The 26,449-nt window shown below is 39.6% G+C and overlaps 1 protein-coding gene and 1 pseudogene across 2 annotated transcripts in view; both read right to left on the bottom strand.

Annotated features, from left to right (window-relative positions):
• Positions 1-26,449, bottom strand: part of LOC119515819 (serine palmitoyltransferase 3-like) — a 169,442-nt gene that overhangs the window by 120,683 nt on the left and 22,310 nt on the right. For both annotated transcript variants that reach the window (XM_037812014.1, XM_037812015.1), the window contains exons 2-4: positions 25,352-25,537; positions 8,514-8,668; positions 7,695-7,843 (exon numbers count right to left, since the gene is read on the bottom strand). In XM_037812014.1, coding sequence (XP_037667942.1) covers positions 7,695-7,843; positions 8,514-8,668; positions 25,352-25,537 — 490 coding nt within the window. The remainder of the gene's footprint in view (positions 1-7,694; positions 7,844-8,513; positions 8,669-25,351; positions 25,538-26,449) is intronic.
• LOC119515818 lies at positions 17,128-20,865 on the bottom strand (annotated as a pseudogene).

Here is a 26,449-nt window from a genome sequence, read left to right as displayed (position 1 = left end):
TTAAAATGTGCATTCCTTATTGACTAATTTTACTTCTAAAAATTTATCTTAAGGAAATAATTGGGGAAGTCAAGTACCAGTTTGTCTCAATGTAGCCTCAAATGTGGAAATTTAAATATTCAATGAAGTATGATTAAATTGTGGCACAACCATTCAAACTCTTGTTTACAAAGAATAATTAAATAGGAAGATCCATAAGTGAAAAAAGCAGAATGGAAAACAGCATATACTATGATCCTCATTTTTTAGAAATAAAAATATTTTTTCCCTTAAAAGGAAAAAAAAAAAAAAAAAAAAAAAAAAAAAAAAAAAAAGTAAACTTCTGACTAACAGCCATGGGCTGCAACATATGGTGGCACAAAGGGATTATAGATTATATATATATACGCAAATGATATACAGTCACCAAACACACTTGTTCTTATTCATCATTAATCTTTTTGAATTGCAGTGTTTTTCTTGTTGATTTGCAACAATCTTCACATGCTAAGGATGTTAATAACATTTTGTGGTATGTATTGGGTATAATTTTTTCAATTTTGTTATTTGACTTTTAACCTTGTTAACATTGTTTCCGGTATACAGAAGCTTAAATATTTTATTTTGTTGGTTCTTTTCCCTTAAGGTTTCTGGGAGAGCTTACCGTGGTTGCCTGGAATGCGAGGACACAGTAGACTATTGTCTGAATCAGACTTGAGAAACCTGAAGGGCAGACAGTTGTGGCTGGTGGTTGGGTTGGGAGTAAACTGCCTCTTTTCTACTAGGGGTGTTTTCCATGGACTCAGTGTCGGTCCTGGGGCATGGAGTCAGCCTGGAGGACATAAAACAGAGCTTTCCCACCCAAGAGGGCAACCTGCCAGGGTGGGATGAGCTCAGCTGGAAAAGACTGGAGGTCATTACAGGTTGCAGAACTGAGGGGTTGTTCTAAGTGACAAGTTATAAAAGAAGAATTGCTTACTTTAAGGGCCTTTGTCAAGAAACACAAATGCGCCCTGTTTCTGAACTTTTCAGGGAAGTTTTAATTCTGTTCAATTTATTCATTCATTTTAAATTTTATTTATATAGTTATTGGTGGTGGTGGTTGTTTTTGTTTTCTGCAGTTCAATCTCAAATGCAGTTGCCATCTATCTAGGTGTAATTTACCTAGATTTCAGGTGTGAGGTAGGAATCTAACTTATTCCCCCAAAGGATCAGCGAGTTTTATGACAATATCAATTACGATCCTTTCTCCATTTATTCGAAATAATGTTCTGATTTTATAAAAATGAGTGTGTCTGTTTCTGGACTTTCGGTTCAGATCTACCTAGAAATGTCAGCGGGATCATGTTCAATGTGCATATTAATTTGGGGAAGAATGGATAGAATTACAATACTGAGTTTCTCCCTTCGTGAATGTGGTATCTCCATTTTTAAAAAGTCTTCTTTTAAGTCTTTTATAAAAGTTTTATTGTTTTCTTCAAATAGGCCTTATACATTTTAAGAATAAGTTTATTCCCCAGTTATTTGCTGTACTTGCTCATATTTATAATGATATCATATAATTCTCCCAAGTGTATTATCTTATGGATGACTGCTGATTATTGATTTTCCTATATGAGTTTTACAAAATGGCTTTTGTTGAACCTATCATTATTTCCAATAGTTTTTAGATTATTTAAATATGTAAGACAGAAGAAAGAGAGCCAAAACTCTGTTTTAAGTGGGCTGGAGGAGAGGCCCAGAGAGAGACAGGCCCAGAGCCCCCCTGCCTGATTCCTCCTCACCTCCAAGAGGCCCCAGAGACAGTCGCTTCCAGGGTCTCTCTTGTGCTCCACGATCACTGTTTGAAAATCAGAGAGGTAAACAATAAGATCATCCACAAATAATGGTTATTTTACCTCTTCCTTTGTTATGCCTATACCTCTGATCCTGTCATATGGGAGTTATTTAATAATATAATTCATAATATTTAATATTTACTATATTAAATATTTAATAAATATTTTAAAAAGAATGAATGATTACAGTGTCTAGTACTTCCAAAGGTTATTAGAAATGATAGTAAAAAAGGCATCTTCATATTTTTCCTGACTTTAAAGGGAATATTGATAGTGTTTCACCACAAAGATTAGTACAGTCTATTTGTTTGAGGTAGATATCTTTTTATTATATTCAAGAAGCTCCCACTTTATTTTATTTAAAATATTATGAGTAATGGATATTGAATTTTACAAATGCTTAAACAGCGTCTATTGAGATAATCATATGTTTACTTCATTGATCTTTGAATATTATGAATTGTCTGATTATTGGACTAACTATCCTTATAGTCCTTGAATAGAATTATTTAATCATGGTATCCTGTTATTTGAATATACTATTGAATTTTCTATGCCATTTCTTATATAACAGATTTTCTCTAAGTAATATTAATTTCTAATTTTCCTTTCATTAAATGCTTGTTTGTCAAATTTGGAGATCATGCTAGCTCAGCAGTTCTCAACTCTGGTTGCTCATTGGAATTATGTCTAGTAACATTAAAAATGCAAATGCCTTAGGCCAATAGAAATTACTCTTCTCTAATTTATGAATGCCAGCTTTTATATTTAATAATTCAATACTTTTGCTTATCTTTTAGGCCTTACTACTTTGGTTGTTTAGTTTGTTTCACTCCTGTTTAGTGAAGTGGGTTCACATATATCACTCTGGCTACACAACTGGCTGTATCCCATTGTAGTCTCATAATTATTTTCTAAATATGATGTAACTATAATTTAATTTTCCCTTTGATCCAGGAGTCATTTGGGAGAGAGATTTAAAACTTTCAAGCGATTTTTAAAAAAGGGTTTGTTTCTAATTTCGTTACTAATTTCTAGTTTTACTTCACTGTGATCCAAGAATGGGATCTGGGCAGTTTCTACTTTAGAATGTAATGAACTTTCCTTTGTGGCCTAATACATAGCCAGTTTTTGTGAAAATTCACAGCTATTTACAAAGATGAAGTATACTGGTACACCTTTTTAAGGTTCGGTGTTCAATATATAACTATCAAAAGATCTCAACATTTTATACTGTTAATATCCCCTATATCTTTATCTTTTAATTTATGTTTGGCTTCTTCATTGTTCAAGAACTGAGAGGCTTTTTACAGTTTCCTATCACTATTTCATTTTTAACTTCTCTTGCTTTCGTTTCTAATCAGCCTGTGGAAGGTTAAATCAACCTACATGACTGGGAAAGCCTCTCTTAATTCAATATTCCACTAATTTCTAGTTGTACAGTAAAATAAGCAGCCACAAATATCTCTCCTGTGTTATATGATGCATAGAGGATATGACTTGTATCTTCATTATGGGCGTTCCAAAAATTTTTAAGAGGTGAATCCCTTTGTTCTGTTTAATGGTTTATAACTTAAGCATAACTTCGGCTTTCTTTTTTTGTTCACATTTGCACCACATTTTTTTTTGGCCATTTATTTATCATTTTTAAGTTTCAGCTTATTCTTTATTTGAAGCTTCATTCATATGACAGAAGAAGCAGGAATTATGTATTTGCTTTGTTTCTGTGGTTGCTGAACTATGCCTTTCATTGTTAAGCCAATATATTCATATAAACACCTTCTACATACAGAAAAATTAATTACTTCTTTCAAATAAAAAATTTTCAAAGGTCAACTTGGAAATTTCTCCCACAATTGATATATTACTGATTTTTGTTTGGTGTTCAATACCGAGGCATTATGAACAATTTGTATACAATTCTCAACTCTAGTGCTGAAAATCTAAATATCCATGTAGTAGTTTTATAATCCTTTTGCAAATAGTTATTTGAGTGACATTTTAAGTATAAATTTGGGAGGCATGCTGCCTTAAAAAGATGCCGGTCTCTTAAAATTTGGATAAACTATTAGGTCCAGAGTTCACAAATTTGAAAGCTACTAGGGCTAGAGTTCACAACTTAATATCACACACCATGACTTGAAATTTTCTAAGTTTGCACAGCACACTGACAAAGTTATTAGGGAAAACTGAACTGTCACTACCAAAGATGTCACATGTAACACACAAGTTAAAAGACACAATTTGAAAGACTCATAGCACACACCTTCAAAGACACAGTCAAACTCAGGATGTATTCTAACAAAAACAACACAACTAGAGAAGATGTGAATTTAAAATATTTAGGTGTTAAATGCTTGACTATGAGTACAAATTGCCATTTCATTCTGGCTCATTTAGGATAAAAAAAATGCACATCTTCTCCACCCCTCCCACCCCATCATCCTGTGGAATGAGCCTCCCTTGATGCCACATTCCCACAATTTCTAGTTGCATAGAAAAATAAACAGCAGCACATCATTTTACATCTTAAAAACAGCATTTACACATTTGTACACATTTATCTGGAGATATATCTTTTCCAGCTATAGTTTGGGCTTAGTTTTAACTTTTGCAATAACGGCTTTGGCAGACAGCCTTGCTGGTCTCTTGGTATCCTCCACTGCTGCCCGTTAGCTGAGTCAACCTCCCTCTTGGTTGGCAAGATGCTCACTGTGGCATCCTGGAGGTGGTGCAGCAGGGAGGCAGGTCCTGGGTTCCTGGCAGAAACTTATCTTTCCACTGTTCACGTTTGGAATAGCTTTAGTTAAGGTGCTTTTTTTTTTTTTTTTTTAATTATGGCACACAGTTGATGTTGGGTTTTTGGCTAAATCTCAGCCTTTTCTTTCAATAGACAAACGTGTCTTTGTGACATAGTTTTTGTGCATGGGTTTTCTATCTTTTTACTATGTGTTAAGTGCTTACTCTCTGTTTCTCTTTTTATTTTTCCTTTTTGTAATATGAATTGTATTCCCCCCATCCTCCAACCCCACCCCAGAAAAAATTGGAAACTACTTGTGAAAGCTCTGGGAAATTACTTTTAAGTGATTAAACATTCTTCAACATTTACTTTTAATCTCTCAAGAAGCCATTTTGGTTACTGAAAGTTGTTACACCTCTACCTTCCCAGATTTCATTGTTACTTCATTGGCACTGTTTAACATTTTCTTAAGACTATAAAGCAACAAACTTCCCCAAAGTTACTTGTGTCTCTTAGAATAACTGGCTTCCCAAACCATGCTACTCCTAGCTCCTTTGTACCATAAGATTATTAATGTTGTAGAATATTTTCAAGTATCTCCTGTTTATTTATGTAATCGTTTTTTCAACTGATCACTTATATCCTTCTTTCAGACCTTTTAATGGTCTAAAATTAGAGCCTTTTGCTGTTTACTTGAAAATGGTTAAAATCCTCTTCTTTGAACCTGAGCTGAGATGTCGAATGAAGCAGATGAACCTTAAATGTCCAGCAATTCAGAGGGGTGAGTAGATGGAGAAAGAACTTGGACTGTGAGCCATCCCACCCAGGGTACTTGATCTCTGCCCAGTTGTTCTGCGTTTGTCAAGACTGCGGAATCGGGGACCCAGGTTCCGCTGTGGCTTCCATTGCGGGCACCACTGACTGTGCCAAGCTTCCAAGCTTCCTTCCTTAAGCTTCTGCTGGCTCTTACTGAGGAGGGCACCATCTGCTCTTGTCTAGGTTGCCAGCAGTCCTGATGTTGGGGGGCATCAGTGCCAGAGGAAATGTAACAAAAGGTTACTGATGACACGGTCCTCACGGCTGAGGGCATTTCCTGAGTCTCTGCCCCATCTTGGAATGGGGAGGGGGCGTCATGGGCCACCCACTTCTTCTACATGGAGTAGAACCTTGTTCTCCAGCCCTCAGGCCTCAAAAGGAAAATAGGCAGGATGCTTTTCTTAAGAAATGTGGGCAACCACTTATGAACTCTGGAACTAAGTATGAACTGAATGGGTGGATAAAAAAGTTACTCCATTCAATCTGAATTGTTAACTGCTGAAATTCTTTTAAAGCCGTTTCTACTAACTGGTTTCATCAGAGAGGGCTTTAAGGTTCTTTTTTCATTAATGGTAAAGCACTTTTTTAAAAAAAATTAAATTCAGTTTTATTGAGCTATATTTACACACCATACAATCATCGATGGTGTACAATCAATTATTCACAGTACCATCATGTAGTTGTGCATTCATCACCCCAATCTATTTTTGAAAAATTTCCTTACAACAGAAAGAGTAAGAATCAGAATAAAAAATAAAAGAACACCCAGATCACCACCCCCATCCCACCCTATTTTTCATTCAGTTTTTGTCCCCATTTTTCTACTCATCCATCCATACACTAAGGGAGTGTGAACCACAAGGTTTTCATAATCACACTGTCACCCCTTGTAAGCTATGTTGTTATACAATTGTCTTCAGGACTCCAGACTACTGGGTTGGAGTTTGATAGTTTCAGGTATTTACTTCTAGCTATTCCCATACATTAAAACCTAGAGGTGTTATCTATATAGTGCATAAGAATGTCCACCAGAGTGACCTCTCAATTCCATTTGGAATCTCTCAGCCACTGAAACTTTATTTTGTTTCATTTTGAATCCCCCTTTCCATCAAGAAGATATTCTCAATCCCATGATGCCGGTTCCAGATTCATCCCCAGGAGTCATCCTGCATTGCCAGGGAGATTTACACCCCTGGGAGTCAGGTCCCATGTAGTGGGGAGGGCAGTGAGGTCACCCACCAAGGTGGCTCAGTTAGAGAGAGAGAGAGGGCCACATCTGAGCAACAAAGAGGTACTCAGGGGGAGACTCTTAGGCACAATTATATGCAAGTCTAGCCTCTCCCTTGCAGTAACGAGCGTCATAAGGGCAAGTCCCATTATAGAGGGCTCAGCACATCAAATAATGGTAAAGCACTTTTTAGCAAGATTTACTCCCAGTTTTTAGACCACTCTAGAACTTACCTGGTCAACCCTGCCTGTGTTACCCTGGAAGAGATGCTGCTACAGTAGAAAAAGCTGTAGATAGACTGGCTGGGAGTCAGAACAATTAATCAACCACCTAGAGCACATTCCTCAGAAGCCATGATGCTTAGCTTCCTCCTTCAGAAAATGGGAATGACACCACCCCTGCTGATTACAGAGGAGGTTTTTGTGAGGAATAAAGGAGATGATTATAAGAAAACAACATGCCAGGAATTGCAAAGGACTCTACAATTGGAAGTGTCCGTTCTCTCCTCCCAAAGTGAGAGGAGCAGAAATTTCCATCTCACAGATTTTACTTCTCTGAATAAGAGACAAATGTTTTAGCTGAAAGAGAAATAAATTGGCAGTCTGTTCCACCTGGCCCACTCATTCATTCATTCAGCAGTTATTCATCATGGGTCTTCTATGTGTTCGGGACTCCTCTGGGTATTGACAAACAATACTTGGTAATGCCAGTCCCGTCTCTCATGAAGCTGATACTTCAGTGGGGAAGACAGGCAATATTTAAATACAAAAGCAAGATTATTTTAGCCGGTGATTGACATCAATAAGAAAAGTAAGATCGAGGCACAGAAAAGGACCAGGTGGAGGAGGTACAATGGTTGGCTCTGGAAAAATCCATATTTATTTATTCTGGAGAATTAAAACATATAAGTAATCAAACACCATGCACCAGTGAAATGCTTGAAATTTCTAAAAGACTTTCATATTCTCTTTCCTTTTTTGCTCTTTTTAATAGCTTTTAATTATACTGTCCAGATATGATCTAAATTTAACAGCCAGCCACAAGGAATGTGAAACCCAGCTGGACAAAAGATCTAAACAGGAACCATACGTACCCATTTCACATCTGGTGCTGCCAATCCCCACGCCGTAGGTCTCTAAGACATCCTTTACTGTCCTCATAGAGTCATCATACTTGAATGCGAGGCCAAGGTAGTTATAGGAGCCCAAGTTGATGGCATCTTTGATAATTCTTCCAGTATATCTGCAGAGATAAGGGCAATTGAGCACAAAGGCTTTTCTCATTTATTATCAGTTGAGAGCCCTGTAAAAGACTCTCACGAAAGAGATGTTGGGTTGGCCCAGATCATATACTTTCTTCTTTCTTTTTTTGGTGCTATTTCAACTTGCACTGCTGTCACCACAAAATACCCTTAGAGGAAAGAAAACCCCTAATGAAGTTTGGCATTTGGAAGAACATTGGAGAAAGGCACCCAAGCCATGCGTTATTACTTAGCCCAGATTTTCCTTGGGTACTTGCTTTCATGCCACCCATGTTCTGGTTTAAATTCCAGCAAGAGCCATGGTCTTCTAAATGAGTAAGAGCCACAGTCATCACCATCTCCTTTGGTGAGAAGGAAGAGGGTACTGTTTGCCCATAAAGCTGAAAAGGGCTCTTTCTGGCTGGCTCTGTGTGTCAGGTCCTGTACCTTCTGACACAGGTCTGGCTTTAATTGCAATATAAATAAGCCATCCTTTGCAACTTATTTACCAGGACTTCTTCCACCAGTGTGTAAAGGGCTTGGCAAGCCTGAATGTTGGGAGACCAGCTGGTTGCAAGGTCTGGGTGTTTTCAGATCTGTAATCTGAGGCCAGGCTATGGTTCCTTGAAAAGGCTTTTCTTTCCACTGAGTCTCTCCAAGTGGCTGCCTCACCTAAATGTCCAGTTGTAGTCATCTGATACCCTCTCCATCAAGTCAAACCGAACATCTGGGGCACTGCAGATGGGCCGGTTCCAGCTGTCTCTGATTCGCAGGTAAACATTCCGACTGTAAAAATTCTCAAAGTCTTGATACAGCGGCACAAAATCCTGTTGTAACACAGGCAGAAGTTTAACTTTAGTCTCTCTCTGTTTCTCTCTCTTTTTTTTTTTTTTTTTTTTTTTTGTATTTCATTTGCAGTTGAAGGCTGGGGAAAGACCAGGAAAAGCTATACAAATAAACCATTGGCAGATCATTTTTGAGCAACAGCCAATAGGTAAAGGGGCAGGTAGGGTACACACATAAATCTGAGAGTCACCCCCACCCTCCAAAGAACATACCATTTATTGAATGAAGTAAAAATGAAACAATGATAAGATAGATGACAGGGCAATAAAATGTGAGTTCCAAATCGAGAGACAATGAATTGCTGCAGTGTTCCCAAGAAGGGAGAATCACATCTGAAGGGCAACAACAGGTGATGACATCAAAGCAGTTTAGTTGGTTAAGATGGTTAAGATGACAATTTGGTATTAATTGTTGTGAACATGAATATCTCCACTTATCGTGTTTTCAGGAGTGTGGATGAACTTGAACTGTTGGATCTGTTGCCAAAACTGCTGTTGGCAGGTAGCTAAATGAGCAAGGGCTCGGAAACCAGGCTGATAAGCAGGTGAGGTAGCAGCATCGTGCTGCTGTATCAAGTTTAATTCACGTCTTGAGGGATTTGCAACCCAACTGACGCTCCAAGAAATGCATCTCTATATAACTTTGTCTTCTAACTCCTAATAGTTCATACAAGGGAAGAAAATGGCAAAAGTCATAATTGTGGTCTTTGGATAGTCCTCAGGTTAGTGCAGAAGGAGACTCAGGGTGGCTTCATGGAGGAGGGGCCATGGAGATGGGCACTGAGAATGGAATGAGATTGTTGCAGGCAGGGATGAATGGGGTGAGTATACTGGAAATGTGGGGGTGTATTTGAGAGCAAGTAAGAGTAAAACATAAGACAGACTCTGTTGCCATTGCTCAGAACCTGGAAAGGCTCCCATCTCATTCCGAGTCAAAGCTGAAGTCCTGACCCCAGGCTCTGTGGGGTCTGACTCCCCATTACCTCTGAGATTCCACCCTCAACTACACCCTGTGCTGTGGATGAGGCCACGAACCTCAGCACAGGTGGTGGGACCTTAAATGTCCACAGAAAGCTTGGACTTTTCACTGGAGGCAATGAAGATCCACTGAGAAACCCAGAATGAGTTTCCCATTCTCTTTTCTATCCTCTTAGCTCTTTGCACTCCTTCCCCTGGTAAAATGAAGCATATTTCCTGAGGGAACCTGGAGGGCCTTAGGGAAAGGCTTTGTGGAAGACCTTCTTATGCTACTGGTTTGCCCACGCTGCTCCTCCCAGACGGAAGTGCACAGAATCTGCAGGTTTGGTGGCTGGCGGCTGCATTCAACCGACAGTCCTTTCTGGCACTACAGTAACAATAGCATCATTTCTTGGGGGGGGATTGTGATTATTTGAGGGAAAGAGTGTTCATTCCCACATACTGGAAACACTCTTTTGCCCATGAATTTGAGGCACTATTTGGAGGACAGTTGGGCAGCTCTATTGGTTATTTCTTAAGTTGAAAATCTCATACTAAATGCATTTGCTCTCAAATAGCCTAATAACCTGATGGAAGTTTAATTTTTATTTAAAGCTGTAAGGTTATGACAATCAATTATACCCTTTCATATCCTCACAGAGAAATAGACATTTTTTTGAGAGGCAAGGGGATTGAATAATTCTAGAAAACTCTTTTCCAAACCATTTCCTCTTTGATTCATTAATATTTTTTTAGACTGTTTACTGCTTCATGGATTATCCTATGTCCCAAAAGTTATTGAGGTTCCTCTCATTTTAATTCTTTAAAGCCTCATTTGAAATGATATTACTTAAACTCATCCAATCAAGAGAAAAGTAAGAAGTAGTTCTGCAAGTAATATTTGTAGACTCTGAGTGGGATTAGAGTTTTAGGCTATATATGAGAAACCTTGTTCAAAATAAAGTCACAGTTTAGGAGAGAAGGAGAAAAGAACCAAAGTATAAAATTAAAAACTAATTTTAAATATGGAAACACAAGATGCAGAAGATACTGGGGTGGAGGGGACATGGAGATCATATAGTTCAGATACTCCATTTGACTCATGAAGAAAATCAGAAAGATGAGAGACTTTAACAGTGGTCACCCTCCCGCCTCAACACTTCAGAGTGGCATCAGGTTGACACCTGACCCAGCTTGTCCCAGATTCCCTGGTGACGACAAAGAGCATGACCCACGAGATGGAGAACTGGGCCAACAGACTGCCCGAGTTGGGAGGAATGTCCATTAGTCATAGGGAACTTGGCGTTGATGTGATGAAACAATCTGTGGCTTGCTCATGCTCTACCTCATGAGAGACAGTAGTCATGATCACCTGAGAGCCTGAGAGAAGTCAGGAAAATCCTTCTTCCTGCCCAAATTTTCTGCCTCCTAGCTTGGAGATCAGGAATTTGTACCAGTGAGGAAATGGTCAGATAGCCTTTTGTTGAGAGAGATGCTCTCCGGGAACAAGCAGGAATTTTGACCTACTCTGTGGATCAAGGAAGACTACTTTGTAAGGAATGATGTTCATGTGCAGTAGAAGTTTTATAAATAAAGTACTTAAAACTTTCCCTGAAAAAAAGGAAGGCAGAGTTTTTTTAACTACCTGGAACCGTTTGTTTGTGGCTGAAGTGGGCACTAACCCAGATATGAAATGCAAGCTTGGCAGCCTACACGTTCTTGAGGGGGGCAATTGAGCTTGGAAACCTACTTGGATTCTAGAATCCAATATCCGGTCCTTGGCTGAACCGACTTGCTCTGGCGGCATTGTTCTCTTCTCCCACCCCACCTGGGATGCTTCTTGCCTCTCCACTCCTATTGCTCTTCAGGTGCAGTCGACACCTTCCAAAGGTCAATGTTCTCTAGCCTTAGGCAAGCCTTGCACAGCATTTTAACTATGTCAGAAAATGAAACTGGATTGATATTGCAAAAACAGAAGCATTGCAATAGGACACATCTTAATTCATCTCTAGATTTAATTTCTCACTTAGATTATTCACTTTGTTTTCTTCCTGAGACAAATGGATAGATGTGATAGTGAACCCTGGGACACGAAGTAGACATAGGGACACAATCAGTTTTGGGATAGGGTAAGGGAGGGATCAAGTGAAACCTAAACATGCAGCCACAAAAATGGCTTTGATTTTTCTGGCAATATGACCGTCTTTCTTTTTCTACCTTTCTACCTGTATGGTACTTTATAATTTTCAAAGTGTTACAGATATTTCTATCCAACTTTGCTAGACAAGTCAATAGAAAGAAAGAAATTTTGAGTGGGCAAATTAGGGATTATATCCAGTTCGAACACCAGTTGTCTTCCCGGTAAACCATGCTGTAGGGCTTGATATTTATAAGGAAGTGAAGACAATATAGCCATAACCCACTGAAAATGCTACCAGATTTGGAAGCTTGTATTCTCTTATTTCATGTAACTACATGCCCATTCAGTAGCAAACTGAATCATAGATTTGGAGAACTTGGAAGATACATTACTCAATGTGCAATAGAAAGAGGAAGATACATTATTGAATATTCACTTGTGACTATATTGACATTTCTGTTCTCAACTAATTTTTAATTTTATATCAGTATTTCCTTTTGGGAAATATCTATTTCTCTTATCAGAGTTGAGCTCAGAATAATAACAAAATATGTTTGTGCTTTCTTTTTTCTTGGTAAAGGTAACTGTGTTTCACTCATTTAAAGTATGAGAGACACAAAGTGAAGATGGCTAAGAAATTAGAGGGGGATTGAATAAAGATTGCAGACCGACACACCTGTAGTTATCCTACCTATTACTCATCTAAAAGTCCTATAAAAATGATAAAAAATAATATTCAAAAAGCAAAATAAAGACAAGCTACTGGTCCTGGCAACTCATTCCATTCCTCTTCTGCAATCACTCAAGTAAAAACATAGGCAAGTGAGGATTCTCAAATACAAGGTGTGCATAAAGCAAAGTGTCATCACTAGTGAAGAAAACCTAGTGCAGTGAGAGGCACTGATTTCAACAAGCAGATGAACTAACATCTGTTGAAATGATTTAATAGAGCAAATAGAAAAACTATTTATAATGTGTACAAGTAACATCTTCAGGGAGACACACAGAACAAAGAATCCTGTAAAAAGACAAACAGTTCAAGAGGATAACAGATGCAGCTAAAAAGCAAATTAATATCAGAATATTAAGCTGACTAATTTTTCCAGAACACAGTGAAAAAGGACAAAAAAGAAAGTATGAGGAAGGACAGATTCAGGAGATCCAGTATCTCTCTAATAGAAGTTGCAAAATTGAATGAAGAAAGATGAGGAGAGAAGGAGGAGGAGAGGAAGTTGAAGAAGAAGAGGAGGAAGTGAATTAGGAGGAGGAAATTTCCTAGAGATGAATAAAAATTTGAAATCTAAGATGTAAAGGACCTATCAAGCACTGAATAGGGCAAATAAGTAAAGACCCACAGGAAGATACAACCTAATTAAAGGTTTCAGATTTCCAAAAATAAAGAGAAAAATCTCAGCAGTATTCAGCGTGGTGAACATCAGTTTATTTACATGGAAATAACAATCAGATTGCTTCAGACTTTTCACAGGGGACAATGATGAAAAAGATTACTGGAATTTTACTTTAGAATGATAGAAATGTTTTGGAACTAGATGGGGATGGTGGTTGTATAACATTGTGAGTGTTCCAAATGCCACGGAATTGTTCACTTTAAACTGGTTAGTTTTATGTTATGTAAATTTTACCTCAATAAATTAAAAAAAAAAAAAGATTATGAAGAAAGATTATTTCTAACTTAAAATCCTGTACTGAGCCAAGCTAGCAACTAAATGAGATAGCCAAATAAAAATATTCCAATGAATACAGGGAGTCATGAAGTGAACACACAGAGGCCTTTTCTGAAATAGTTATTTCAGAATGTACTCCAACAAAACAATGAAGTAACTAAAGAGGAAAATGAGATGCAAAGAAAAATAGTGACTAAAGAAATAGTGGACTATGGTTAAGCCCAAATATTTGTTTATATAGAATATAAACAAAAAGTGAAAACAAAATAAATAAATGAGAACATGGAGGATGGATATATGGGAGAAGGGAAGTGCCTAGAATGGTGGAGTTTCCATTTACTACTCTGGGGGAAATTGTGAGAGGGACAGGTTTGAAGGAGAAGTTCAAGCACCCAGTTTTGGAGTGTCAAGGCTAAGAGGCCTATTGGGATGCAATGCAATGGTGATAATGTAGAGTGATTGCTGAAGAATGGAATCAAGTGGGCAGGTTAAAGGCTTGGCCTAGATAGGAGCACAGACATCTCCATGGTAACAGGGAGAATAAGCAAGACTATGAGCACAGGTGCAGGCAAGTGATGATGGATAACGTGTATAGAAGTTCTGATATTTTCCATTTCTTTAGTGAAACAGGAAGCAATATTACTAGCTGGAAGTCAAGAGGGCCAAGAGGTTTCAGAGGTTTGGGAGAGAAGTATGAAAAGTCATCTAGAAGAGTCAGTGACTAAATGCACAAGGGTAATGTGGTATGATTGGGAGGTGGTACTGAGGGCTGCATTAGGCTAATGATACTGATTTTAAAGTGAGATGGGTCAGGAGGATGGGTGTATCAAACTGAGGGGGTATCAAGGATCAAGGATCACGGATAGGAGGAAGGAAACAGGATACGGGAAAGTGCAGGAGAATGAATATAGAGGTTCAAATCAAGGGATTGTAGCCCTCATGGACATGATGAGATAAAAGAGATGTTGGAGACAGTACTGGAGGGAATAAGCTAGTCACAAGCCTGGAGTAGGCCAGTAGATTCCAATGTACAGCCAAGGACAAGAGCACCGATCTAGTATTAGCTGCCCTCAAGTTGCTGGTTAATCTGCAACAGTTAAGCTCCCAGGGCGACCCCACTAAGGCACAGGTGGGCTTGGACCACCATTTGTAGGCCTGAGAATAGGATAACTGTGAAAGGATGGGCACCTGGGGGCTTCAAGAGCCTGTTGCTTCCCCCTCAATGCAGGTGATAACAGGTCTTCAAATTCAGCACCTCTAGGTGGGCAGTGCTTCTGAAACTTTGATGTACATCCACATCATCTGAGGATGGGCTCTGCTTCGGTAATTCTGGGCTGGGGCTGAGAGTCCGCAGGTTTAACAAGCTCCCAGGTGTTACTGTGGCAAGGCACAATGTGAGATCCCTGGACCAGCAGCTTTGGCAATACCTGAAGGCTTGTTAGCACTGCACGGTTTTAGCCCCACCTCAAAGTGACTGAAGCAGAATCTGCATTTTAACATGATCCCAAGGCAATTTGTGTAAAGAGTCAAGTTTGAGAAGGACTGCTCTAAAACATTAATTCTCAACCTTGGTTGCACATGAGAGTTACCTGGGAAGTTTTCATAAATCCCACTGCCCAAACTGCACCCCAAACCAATTAAATCTGAATATCTGCCTGTGAAGCCCAGGTATTAGTAGTTTTTAAACCTTCTCAGGTGACTCCAATGTGCCACTGAGGTCAAGAAAACCTAGTCTAGTAGTATCTTCCCTCAAGCTACTGGCTAATTTGTTAAATTCTGAAGAATACCTTGACAAAGCTCTCTGAGTTTGGACCCAGCCAGGTCCAAACAGGAAGACCAGTGCCTGGCTGCCTGTTGGCTTTGGAAAAAACCATATCTCACATCCAGCGATGTTGATGGACCCTATTAATGAAGTTACTCAGAGGAAAGCCACTCTGGGCGAAGCCTGCTCTTAAACCAGGAAGCAAAATGTCAATACAGGAAGGTAAGTTGTAATACATGCAAACATTTGATATTTGTCTTAAAATTCTCTATAGCTATAACTTTCTAAATATACTTTGTTACATATGGGAGTAAAAATTCTCGGTTATGAGACAGAAATGTCTGGGATTTACTTGTAGGGGGCTGGGAAGTCTCTGGATGTAACATGAACGCACAAGTGCATCAGAAATGTTTTCTAATGAGCTAGTGCTAAGTAGATGGGGTCTTGTAGAACCGATTAGATATGGGGGTCATGGATTTGAGTCATGTGGATCTGTAGAAAGGTTTGTGCTTGAGGTTTTGTGAGTCTCTGATGATTCTTGACATTAGTTTGGTTATACTTGCTGACATTTGCTTCCGGATTTTGCAAAGTTGTACTGTTACATCACTGAGAAAGTAATTTATACAGAAGTCTGTAAGAAATCGCAGTTCAACTCTAAAGTTGCCTTTGATAAAAGAAAAAAGAAATGATACTGGTCCAAAAATGAAGAGTTAAAAAGAGAAGCTAAACAAAATATATAAACCTTGCATCTTCTTGTCTTGTCCTTTTCATTGTTAGTGTCTACAGCTTATTAGCAGAGTGTGAGGTATGAGGTACCGTGGATCTGTGAATTTTTTAGTGCTCTCTTGGATGGAGGTTGTGATTTTTCTTTTGCACTTAATACTGAAATGATTCAGGGGATTATCAGAGCCTTCATGTTCTGGGGTCTGTTTCAGGGTGTTTGGGCCAGAAATCAAAAGGAGGGAGAAGCAAATAGAGATTCTAATTTAGTTTGAATGGATGTTTTTGTCATATTAGTGAGATAAAAGTTAGGAAAATCAGATTAATAAATTATTTTTGATTAAGAAAAAGGTCAAAGAGTAAAACTGAAACAAAAACATTCATTTATGTTTTTTAAAAAATGTAATTGCTCTGCTCCACCCCACTTCACATATGCACTCCTTGCTGGTGTTGTTTTGCCCATGGCTGGTTTGTCTTGTGGGACAATCTCTTCTGCACTCCAAACCAATCAGAGTAGAGAACCAAGTAATGCTCGTTTTTGCCAAAAAGGACTGAGGGTCATTGAAAAGTAGCACAATTCATGTTTCGAGCAAGAGAATTCAAGTTATGTCTCACCTTATTAATAGAAAGAAAGAATTCAGTCAAAAGTATGGGGCTGGCCTCTATCTTGGGGCTTGCCCTTATGAAGCTTGTTACTGCAAAGAAGAGGCTAAGCCTAATCATAATTGTGTTAACAGGTTCTTATTAACTGTAATCACTATTTTCCTGTGGATGTCACCAGGTCCCTGGCAACCGTATCTTCAGCCTGACACTTTATCTTTTTAACACCACTCCAACCTCATTCCCATATTCTTTTTTTTCCAATTCAGTTTTAATTAGATATATTCACATACCCTACAATCATCCACAGTGGGGTAGATTGAGTAATTCTTTTTTTTTTTTTTTTTACAAGTTGTTTTTTCATTAGTGTTCTATTTACATTGCAGAACTTCTGCCAACCGCAGCAGTTTAACTTTGGCACAGTATTAAGTTCCATTTTTTTGGGGATTGAAAATCCTATTTTTTGAGACTGTGTATGTCCCAAAATGTTTTCAGTTTCATCAAATATTGGGCCCATTCACAGTAAATCAGACATCTTTTGTTGAAGAATTGATCTCCTTCAAAGTTTAGGCAAATTTCAATCATCTGACTTAGAGAGTTTCTGCTTCACATGGCATGGAGGCTCCCAAGTGTCACTATCATCTGTTTTTTCTTTATCCTCTTCCTGATCATCAACTTCATCCTTCTCCTCATTTTCCTCAAATAATTCTATACCTAACTCTGATCTTTGTCTTTCTGCAAACCACTTTCTGACCTGCTCATAGTCCATATGTGATCTGTTAACAAATTCATCAAGGTCTTGTTCATTAAGAAATTTGTGCTTTAGGTAATAATCCTTTAGTACTGCAGTTCCAGTTTTAAATTTTATGAGTGATGCCATCCTGTCCCAGTTGTTAATTCTTCTGCTTCCTCTAGGCCACCCACCTGGTCTTCCTCTTCCCCTTCCTTTGGGTTTCCGTCTCCCCCTTTTCCTAAGGGAAGACAAACCATTCATACTACTTGAATTGGTGCTTTGATAGTAGTATTGCCATTTTATGTTTCCATTTTTCCAAGCATAATGGATGTCCCCAAACCAAATAACTATGTCTGTTCCAGCAAGCCCACTTTCTTCGGCCAACTTGTCATACTCTTCTGATTATGGCCACTGCGTTCCGACAAATGCACTTTTAAGCATGTGCAACTGCTCAGGTGTTTTTTGTTTTGTTTTGTTTTGTGTTGTTTTTAATATCTTGCCTCTACTAGCTGTTTTAGGTGGACTAGATTCATCACTGGGAGAAGTTTCTCCAGCGTCTTCTTTGAAGCTACCTGCATTACTTTCATCTATTTCCATTTTCTCTTCCTTTAAAGCTTTTGATTTCTTCTTCTCTGTAAACCAAGTCTCAATTTCTCTTCTGGTAAGTTGGTTTGCACTCTTAACCTATTTAATTCTTCATCTGTTACTACAGAGCTGTTGAGAAAACTTGCCTGAAGAGCACGAAGCTGCTCTGCAGTCTTTTCTTTAAACTTTTGTGGAGTAAAGTCTGGAAAAGAATTCCAGGATTGTTTATGCTGTGAAGTAACAATAGTAGGGGATTCCGTGGTTTCATCACTGGAGTCTATAATAATGGTGGTAGAGGAATCATTGTTGAGATGTAAGCACTGATTACTCTTTGAATTTCTCTGGTTGTACCTTGTGTCACTAAACCATTTTTTAATCTCTCCTTTAGTCAGCCCTGTTATTTTCATAAGTCTGAAAATTTCTGAATTGTGGGGAAACTGATTTTTAAGGTAGCTAACTTTTTTTTTTATTCAGTTTTATTGAAATACATTCACACACCATACATTCATCCATGATATACAATCAGCTGTCCACAGTATGATCACATAGTTATGTGTTCACCACCACAATCTATCTCCGAACATTTTCCTTACATCACAAAGAATCAGAACAAGAATAAAAAATAAACGTGAAAAAAGAACCCCCAAACCATCCCCCCCATCCCACCCCATTTGTCCTTTAGTTTTTATCCCCATTTTTCTACTCATCCATACACTAGATAAAGGGGGTGTGATCCACAAGATCTTCACAATCACACTGTCACCCCTTGTAATCTACATTACTATATAATCGTCTTCAGAAGTCCAGACTGCTGGGTTGGAGTTTGGCAGTATCAGATATTTACTTCTAGCTATTCCAATACACTAAAACCTAAAAGGTATTATTTATATAGTGCATAATAACATCCACCTGAGTGACCTCTCGACTCCATTTGAAATCTCTCAGCCACTGAAACTATTACGTCTCATTTTGCATCCCCCTTTTGGTTAAGAAGATACTCTCAGTCCCATGATGCCAGGTCCAGATTCATCCCCAGGAGTCATATTCTGCATTACCAGGGAGATTTACACCCCTGGGAGTCGAGTCCCACATAGCGGGAAGGGCAGCGAGTTCACCTGTCGACGTGGCTCAGTTAGAGAGAGAGAGAGGGCCACATCTGAGCAACAAAGAGGTACTCAGGGGGAGACTCTTAGGCACAATTATATGCAAGTTTAACCTCTCCTTTGCAGTAACGAGCTCCCTATGGGCAAGTCCCATGATCGAGGGCTCAGCACATCAAACCGCCAGTCCCAATGTTTGTGACGACATCAACACCAGTCCAGGAGAGGAAGTCCAACACTTCCACACCTTTCCCCAGATCCTCGGGGCTGGGGGGAGGGGGGGTGCTGTAAATATATTTTTTATTATCTGCCCAAATTACCCTGGGAAGTGTCACTATTTCACTCCAGGTGATACTAACCTACCGTATCTCACTTCCTATTCAAAGTTCCATGCAACTGTGGTATTTGAACAAACCGACTGTAGAGCTGTACTGTTTAGAAAATTTGGATCCTGTAAGGTAGCTAACTTTTAATTCTGCCAGTTGCTCTTTAGTCTTTTTTGCCTGGATGCCAAATGAATCAGGGTTTGCCAATGTGGTTTCATGTTTGACAAGCTGAGAAGCTGGAACTGCTGCTGTTGGCTTTGTTTCTGCAACAGGCTGAGTAGCAGGTACCTGACTTTTCTGTACGTTCGTTTGACTTGGAACCCCTGCCACCATCAAGGCTATGGGTGCTGTTACTGGCAAGGTATTTTTTCCAGCTACTTGTGTAAGGACCAGGCCCAGCTGACCAACTATTTGGCATGTCTGTAAAATGGATGGCAAACCATTGCTTGCTCTGGAAATGTGTGTAGAAATAACAGTTATGGTCTGAGTTACAGTATGTACTATTCCATTGAACTGTCCTTCTCACCTCCTCTACCTCCTCAGGAGTCCAACTAACACCATGTTTTAGATGTTGGTCTGAAAACCATATCTTGATCTGCTCCTCTGTATATATGGCTTGAGCAGAAAGAACTGTAATTTCTGACAGTGTTAGATAAGGGAATTTATTGTAAGTGTTAAGCAAAAGAGGGTTGTTATCCAATGCAGTATTGTAGGTAGGAATGCTATTAAGAGGAATTAAGTCTTTGGAAATCAAATTAGAATTCTGTTGAGCTGATACAGCAGTTATCACTTGTGCTAATCCAGGAAGAACTGCTGCCAGGGTCACTACTGTGCTAGCAGTATGGGGATGTAGTCTACTTACAATGGAAGTACTTGTATTAGATTCAGAAGCTGAAGAACTTGGATTTTCTACAATTTCTTCACGGTCTGGCTTGATTTCATTCTCTTTCTCTTCAGGAACATCCTCAACTGAGTTATGATGAACTGTAATCCATTTGTTCTCTACTTCATGTTTCATCATTTTCACGATAGGAGTTTTACTGATAGATATTCCTGAAGCAGAAGCGTCTGTCGATTCTGCTTGTTCTGAATTCTCTTAACAAAACTACCATCAAAAGTCAGATCGTTTATTGTTTGCTCAAAGATTGCCTGGTTATTACGTTTCACCATAGTCAACTAAAAATTCTCTTCTCCTGTATGATTTCAGATTATGCTCAGAAAGTGCATCATACCTTTTGGTAAGAAAATCGCATTCAACACAAACATAGGATGAATTTAGCACTACATTGGGATGTTCTGAATCCACGTGAAAAGTAAACATATTTAGATCTGGAGTTTGAAAAGCACAATATTTGCATTCATAGCCACCTTCAACTTTTTTATTTTGCTGATTGTCAGAATCCAAAAATTCATGAACCTCTTCATCACTTGAGATACTCTCTGCTCTGGTGTTTTCTACAGGTGTGAGAACAGGAGGCCCTTCACCCAAATCAGATTATAAGCTCGAGGTCTGAATCCCGTTCACTGGTGAGGACCATGCAGCGTGGAGTTGATTTTCGCCTGCTTGCCATTCTGATGTGGGGAAAATCTCAGTGGTGATTAAAAAGCATTAAAAAACTGTTCCGTTTTCTTCATTTGAAAACAATGAATTTCGGTTCTTCAAGTTCATGTTTGTACTCAACAAGTCTTATTAGCAGCTTTTTCATGGTGCAATTAAGTAAAGAGCTAAAGGTTAGCATTAAAATACTGAACTGCTGAAATTTTTTAAACAAAACTCCAAGCACTTGCCGTATCTCCCTCGGCATTCTGTCCTTTGAAGCAGAAGGGTGTCCCTTCAAAGTAGGAGGTGTTTAGCTCAGGCCATCATTACCAACAGGTCCGAAGTAGCTAGCTGCCTTCTCCTGCAGGGGCCACCGCGCGTCTCAGCGCCCCGCGGCCATCTTGCATTTCAAACCAGCTGCACTTTTCGGGGAGTCAACTCTGACCTGTGAACCTTGAACCCGGAACCGCTCGGAGGGCTCGCAGCCGGGTCTCGGCAGCTTGGCGGGCCCCTCCGAAACGTGGGGTGGGGGCGCGAGGCGAAGGCGCGCACCCCAGCGGCCGTCCGGGAGCCGGGAGGAGGTGGGGAGAGAGCGGGCCCCCTCGCGCGCGCCCTCCGTGCGCCCCATCCCGCTCTGCGCGCGGCTGTGCACTCCTGAGTAATTCTTATAACAGGAGTGACAAGTGTTGAAGAAGATGCTGTGGTGTGCCACCCACACCCCACCATCAGAACTGAAGTGCCCATTTCTCCCAGCTGCAGGGAGCATTGGAGGCTGACAGCTCTCTGCGGATTGCCTGGGGCTGAAGGGAGCTCCTTGGCTCAAGACCACATCCCTCCCAGGTGGCAGCCGGCCTCACTGTAGGAGTCCAAATGCCCGACCCCTTTCCCTCAAATTAGGATGAGTCTGAAGGACCATCCCATCTTCAGAATTCCCCGTGGGATCAGCTGTGGCCTTTGTTGCTGCTTCACAGTTCAATTCACCTTCCTCTTGCCCCATCTTGCCTCTTTACTCTCTCACATTGACTTCACAATGATGCTCCAATGACCTTCCTGTTCTCAAGCCTGTATCTCGCAGTCTGCTTCCAGGGGAACCAACTTGCAGCAGGGGCTTTATTTTTTTCTTTCTTAATCTTCTATTTGAAATCTAAGAAATATTTTAGAAAAACCAATAAGACTAGCTTGCTGGATTGATACAGCAAAAATACTGAAACTCAAGTTATAACATCAATTACAGCTGTGAAGCCTAAGACTGCCAGGGATGCCACACCTGAGAAATTTCCATGTGATTTACCCTTAGTCCCAGTAAACACTCTGAAATGTATTGACTTATCATGCACCAGTGACTTCCACCTGGTGAGCAGGCAGATTGGTTGTAAGAGCCTCTAAAACAGTCCAGATGGTATCAGGAGGAACCATGAAATACTAGAGATCATAAAACTCCTTGTGAGAAAGGCTAGAGGGAACTTGCTTTCTTATCCCATTTTTCCAGTTTCGTCATCAGCTCTACTAGGACCCAGGAAACCTGCATCTTTCACTGGGAGCATGCTGGGTTGTCTCCTCTATTTAACTATTTCTATATCCATCTCCATTCAAGAACCTTTGAATCTTTAAGACTGACTGTGTCCATGGCCATCTTTTTGCCAATATCAGACCAGTCTGTTGATGGCACTGCCATTCACATATCTGACCAGACTAGGAATTTGTGATTACCCTGGTTTCCTCCCTTTATTTTATCTTCCATACACTCAGCTACCAAGACTTGTTGATTCTACCTCCTAAATATCTCTAAAATCAGCTCCCTTTTCTTCATTCCACCTACCTCTTCCCTACTTGAAGCACAAATGGTCTCTTTTCTAAACTCATGTCTGAGTTCTCACTTTGTCTCTAGTTTTGAATTGGATTTCATAACTAACATCTACAAATTCTCTGAAGTTCTTAGTTCTCTGCTCACCCTTTCTCTTATTTCTCTATAGACTCTCCCTGGGGGATCTTGTCTACTTCTCTGGTTTTAATTAAAGGTGACATACTGAAGATATGCAGCAGAAGCCACAATCTAGTAATACTAGATACTTAATCTGTATTTAGTCCAACTCTTGCATACAGCTTCCAGTTTAACTTTTCACCAAATAGTTTAGCATCTGTGAAGAGTATCTCCTGAGGTCAGGACATCTATATCCAGCTGCCAGTACTTCCAACTCAACTTGTCCTTTATGGATCAATTGCTTTTCCTCTTCAGCTGGATCTTCCTCCTCCACTCCCCAACTCAATGAATGACACCACCTACTACCCAGATGCCAAGCCACAAAACTGGGCATGGTCTTTGCTCTGTCCATCTCCCTAAGCCCCCAGGTCAAATCAACCATTCAATATCCCTTACATCACCTCTAAATATCTCTTAAAAATCTCTTATCAGCATCCTTATTGTCACTACCCTAATCTCAGCCCTACTGTCTCACCTAGATTTTGTTTCTTTGAATCTGGATTTCTGCATCAGCCTCTTAAGTAGGTTTTTGGTCTCTCTTCTCCTGTGATCCATTTTTCACAGGGCAGTGAACATGCTCTTTCTAATCTTCAAATATGCATTCCTCTGCTTGAAATCCTTCAATGCCTTCCCATTGTTCTTATAATAAACATCCATGGGTTATAAAAACTCATTATTGTCTGGCTCCTGCTTGCCTATCAAAGAGTCTTTCTCCCCACATACTCCCACTCACAACACTCCAATCATTGGAATTTCCTTAGTTCCTTGAATACACAATGCTTTCTCTTACCTCGGGGCAGTCTCAGACCATGTTCCTCTCCCTGAAGACTCCCTTTACCCCCATCTTGCCCCTCCCTTTGTCTTACTACTTACTGTTCAGTCTTCTGATCTCAGTTTAACTTTCTCCATCTCCTACAACCCTTCACTGAACAGCCAGGTTCAGATTAGAAGTTTTTCTCGTTTGCTCTCATCACATTTTTTACTTGGCACTACTGTGCCTCTTATCAAATTCTGTTGCAATTGGTTTTTTCATGGTTTGCTCCCCAAGGGCAGGGACTGTCTGCCGTGGCTACTATTGTACCTCCAGATCATAGCACAGTGCCTGGCACAAAATACATGCTCAAAAGAAGAATATGGCTTAATTAATGAATTAATGCCTTGGCAAAGCAATGCCCTCTTCTGAGAATGGCCTCCCTTTGCACCTCTTTTACTTGGTGAACTCCTGCTCACCATTCAAGCACTAGCATAGTCCCTTCCCAACTCCCTAACTGCATGGTTTCCTGTGTTCCCACATTACACTCCTCCCCATCATCACCTTTTATCACATGATTTGATTGTGAGTCTGTCTGCACATCAAACTTCAAATCCTCTGAGGGCAGGACCTGTCTTTTCTTCTATGCATATTTCACACAATTACCTGTTTTAGAGCAGGTGCTCAAATGCTTGCTAAAGGTAGGATGGATTGTAATAGTAAATGGGCTGATTTTCTTCTGAAGGTGATACCCTTGTCATAGGCTAAGTTGAAAAGAAGCATTCCACACAATTTGTCATGGGCACATAAGTGTAATACGTATTTATCTGATCATGAATACTGATCATTAAGTTATAGCATTTTAGGTCCCCTGGTTACATTGACGTTTATGCCTCACCTATGTTCTTTGCTTAAATATGTTCAAGGCTCCAGCTAATGGAATTATCCATGCTTACTTTGATACTGTGCCAAAGCCATTTTTTTTTTGAAAAAAAAGATGCATGGCATCACAAATCCTTTGAACTAATTTGAAAAACATGTTAAAAAACAGGTCTTTGCAGATCTCTGAATTTTTCCCAGATTGTTCTGTTATCTCTGTGTGAAAAGGGGATGATGAAAACTTCCTATAGATCAAGTACTGAGAATATCTAGAACCCTGGTTCTAAACTGGGGGTCCTTTTGCACCCCACAAATATTTCAGAACGTCTGGAGGCATTTTGGGTTGTTACAACAGGGGTAGGGGTCCTACCGTCATATAGTGAGTGAAATCCAGGGATGCAGTTAAACATCCTACAGTGCACAGGACAGCCTTTCATACCAAGAATTGTCTGATCTAAAGTGTCAGTAGTGCTGAACTTGAGAAACTCTGACCTAGAGGAAATCAAACTCGCACATTTCACTTAGACACACTTTTCTATCCCAGGATAGAATATATGCAATACTCAGCTTGCAACCAGACAACCAGGGTACAGTCCCACCCATATACCCTTGTTCTTATGTTACATCTTAAAACGGTATTTTAATATCTCTCATGAGGTTGTCATAAAAATTAAATAGGATAATGTATGGGAGAACCCTTAGTTCAGTGTCTGGCAAATAGTAGTTGGTCAATAAATGTTGGTAAACAAAAATGTCCATTAACAAACGGGATGGAGATGAATGGAATTTACGCTGTGTAGTCCCTGAACTCCTTACTCTTTCTAGGGCCTATACATGCATCACCACTTCTGAGAACACTTTAGAGAATAAGCATTGATAAAGATCCAAGGAGGAGCACATACGTACTGTTTGTTGTTCCCGCTCTACGGCCGAGTTGCATTTTTCAAATCCGTGGTATCTCAAAAAGTCTCTGAGATAGCCAAACAGGGAAAGAAGTCCATAACTTAAGTATGTGAAAACAATAATGTGAAGAGGTGCTTCCTCAAAGGATTCAACCATTAGCTCATGATTAAAATGTGGCTTCCCATTTTCCTGAAAATACAAAAGAAAACCCAAGGTTAGCATTCTCCAATTACAAATGTACTACGATATTTAAAATTTTTGAATTTCAGCTTTTAGATTTCAAAGAGCATATTTAAGATTGTAAGAGCTGCTTGGAGAAAACTGAGATTTGATCACTGAAGAGGATAATAAGAAATGTAAATTATATTTTACAATCCCAAATGGAAGAATCGATTCAGGTAAAAATTCTTTATGGATGCTAAAACTATTTGGTGAAAAGATACTGAGGAATAGGGTGTTTTCAGGGTGCTGAAGTACAACTCCATAGCTTACTAATCACAAACCTGGGGTGTCACTACTTTAACCAGGTGATCAAATTTATATCATGAATGGTGCGACAACCCATGTGTTTTCCTACTGTGATGTAATACTCAGAGCACAGAATCATTTAATATTGTTGCCCAAAGCACTTAATCTGTATTTAGTCCAACTCTTGCATCTAACTTCCAGCTTACAAGAAATACCGGGGATAGAGGCACACGTAAATGATTTCATGTGAAAACAACCAGTTTATCCAGAATGTGAGACTTCCTATATGACAAGTGACCTGAATTTTTTTTTTAAAAGTCAGTCTTCCTGGGGATGAATCCAGACCCAGCATCGTGGGATTGAGAACATCATGACCAAAAGGGGGATGCGGAATGAAACAAAATAAAGCTTCAGTGGCTGAGAGATTTCAAATGGAATTGAGAGGTCACTCTGGTGGACACTCTTACGCACAATATAGATAACACCCTTTAGGTTTTAATGTATTGGAATAGCTAGAAACTACCAAACTCCAACCAAGTAGCCTTGAGTCTTGAAGATGATTGTATAGCAAAGAAGCTTACAAGGGGTGACAGTGTGGTTGTGAAAACCTTGTGGATCGTACTCCCTTTATCC

The sequence above is a fragment of the Choloepus didactylus genome, chromosome 19 (assembly GCF_015220235.1).
Source record: "Choloepus didactylus isolate mChoDid1 chromosome 19, mChoDid1.pri, whole genome shotgun sequence".
In the NCBI taxonomy this organism is placed as follows: Eukaryota; Metazoa; Chordata; class Mammalia; order Pilosa; family Megalonychidae; genus Choloepus; species Choloepus didactylus.
Note: the sequence above shows the minus strand (reverse complement) of the source record. Positions and strands in the feature narration are given on the sequence as shown.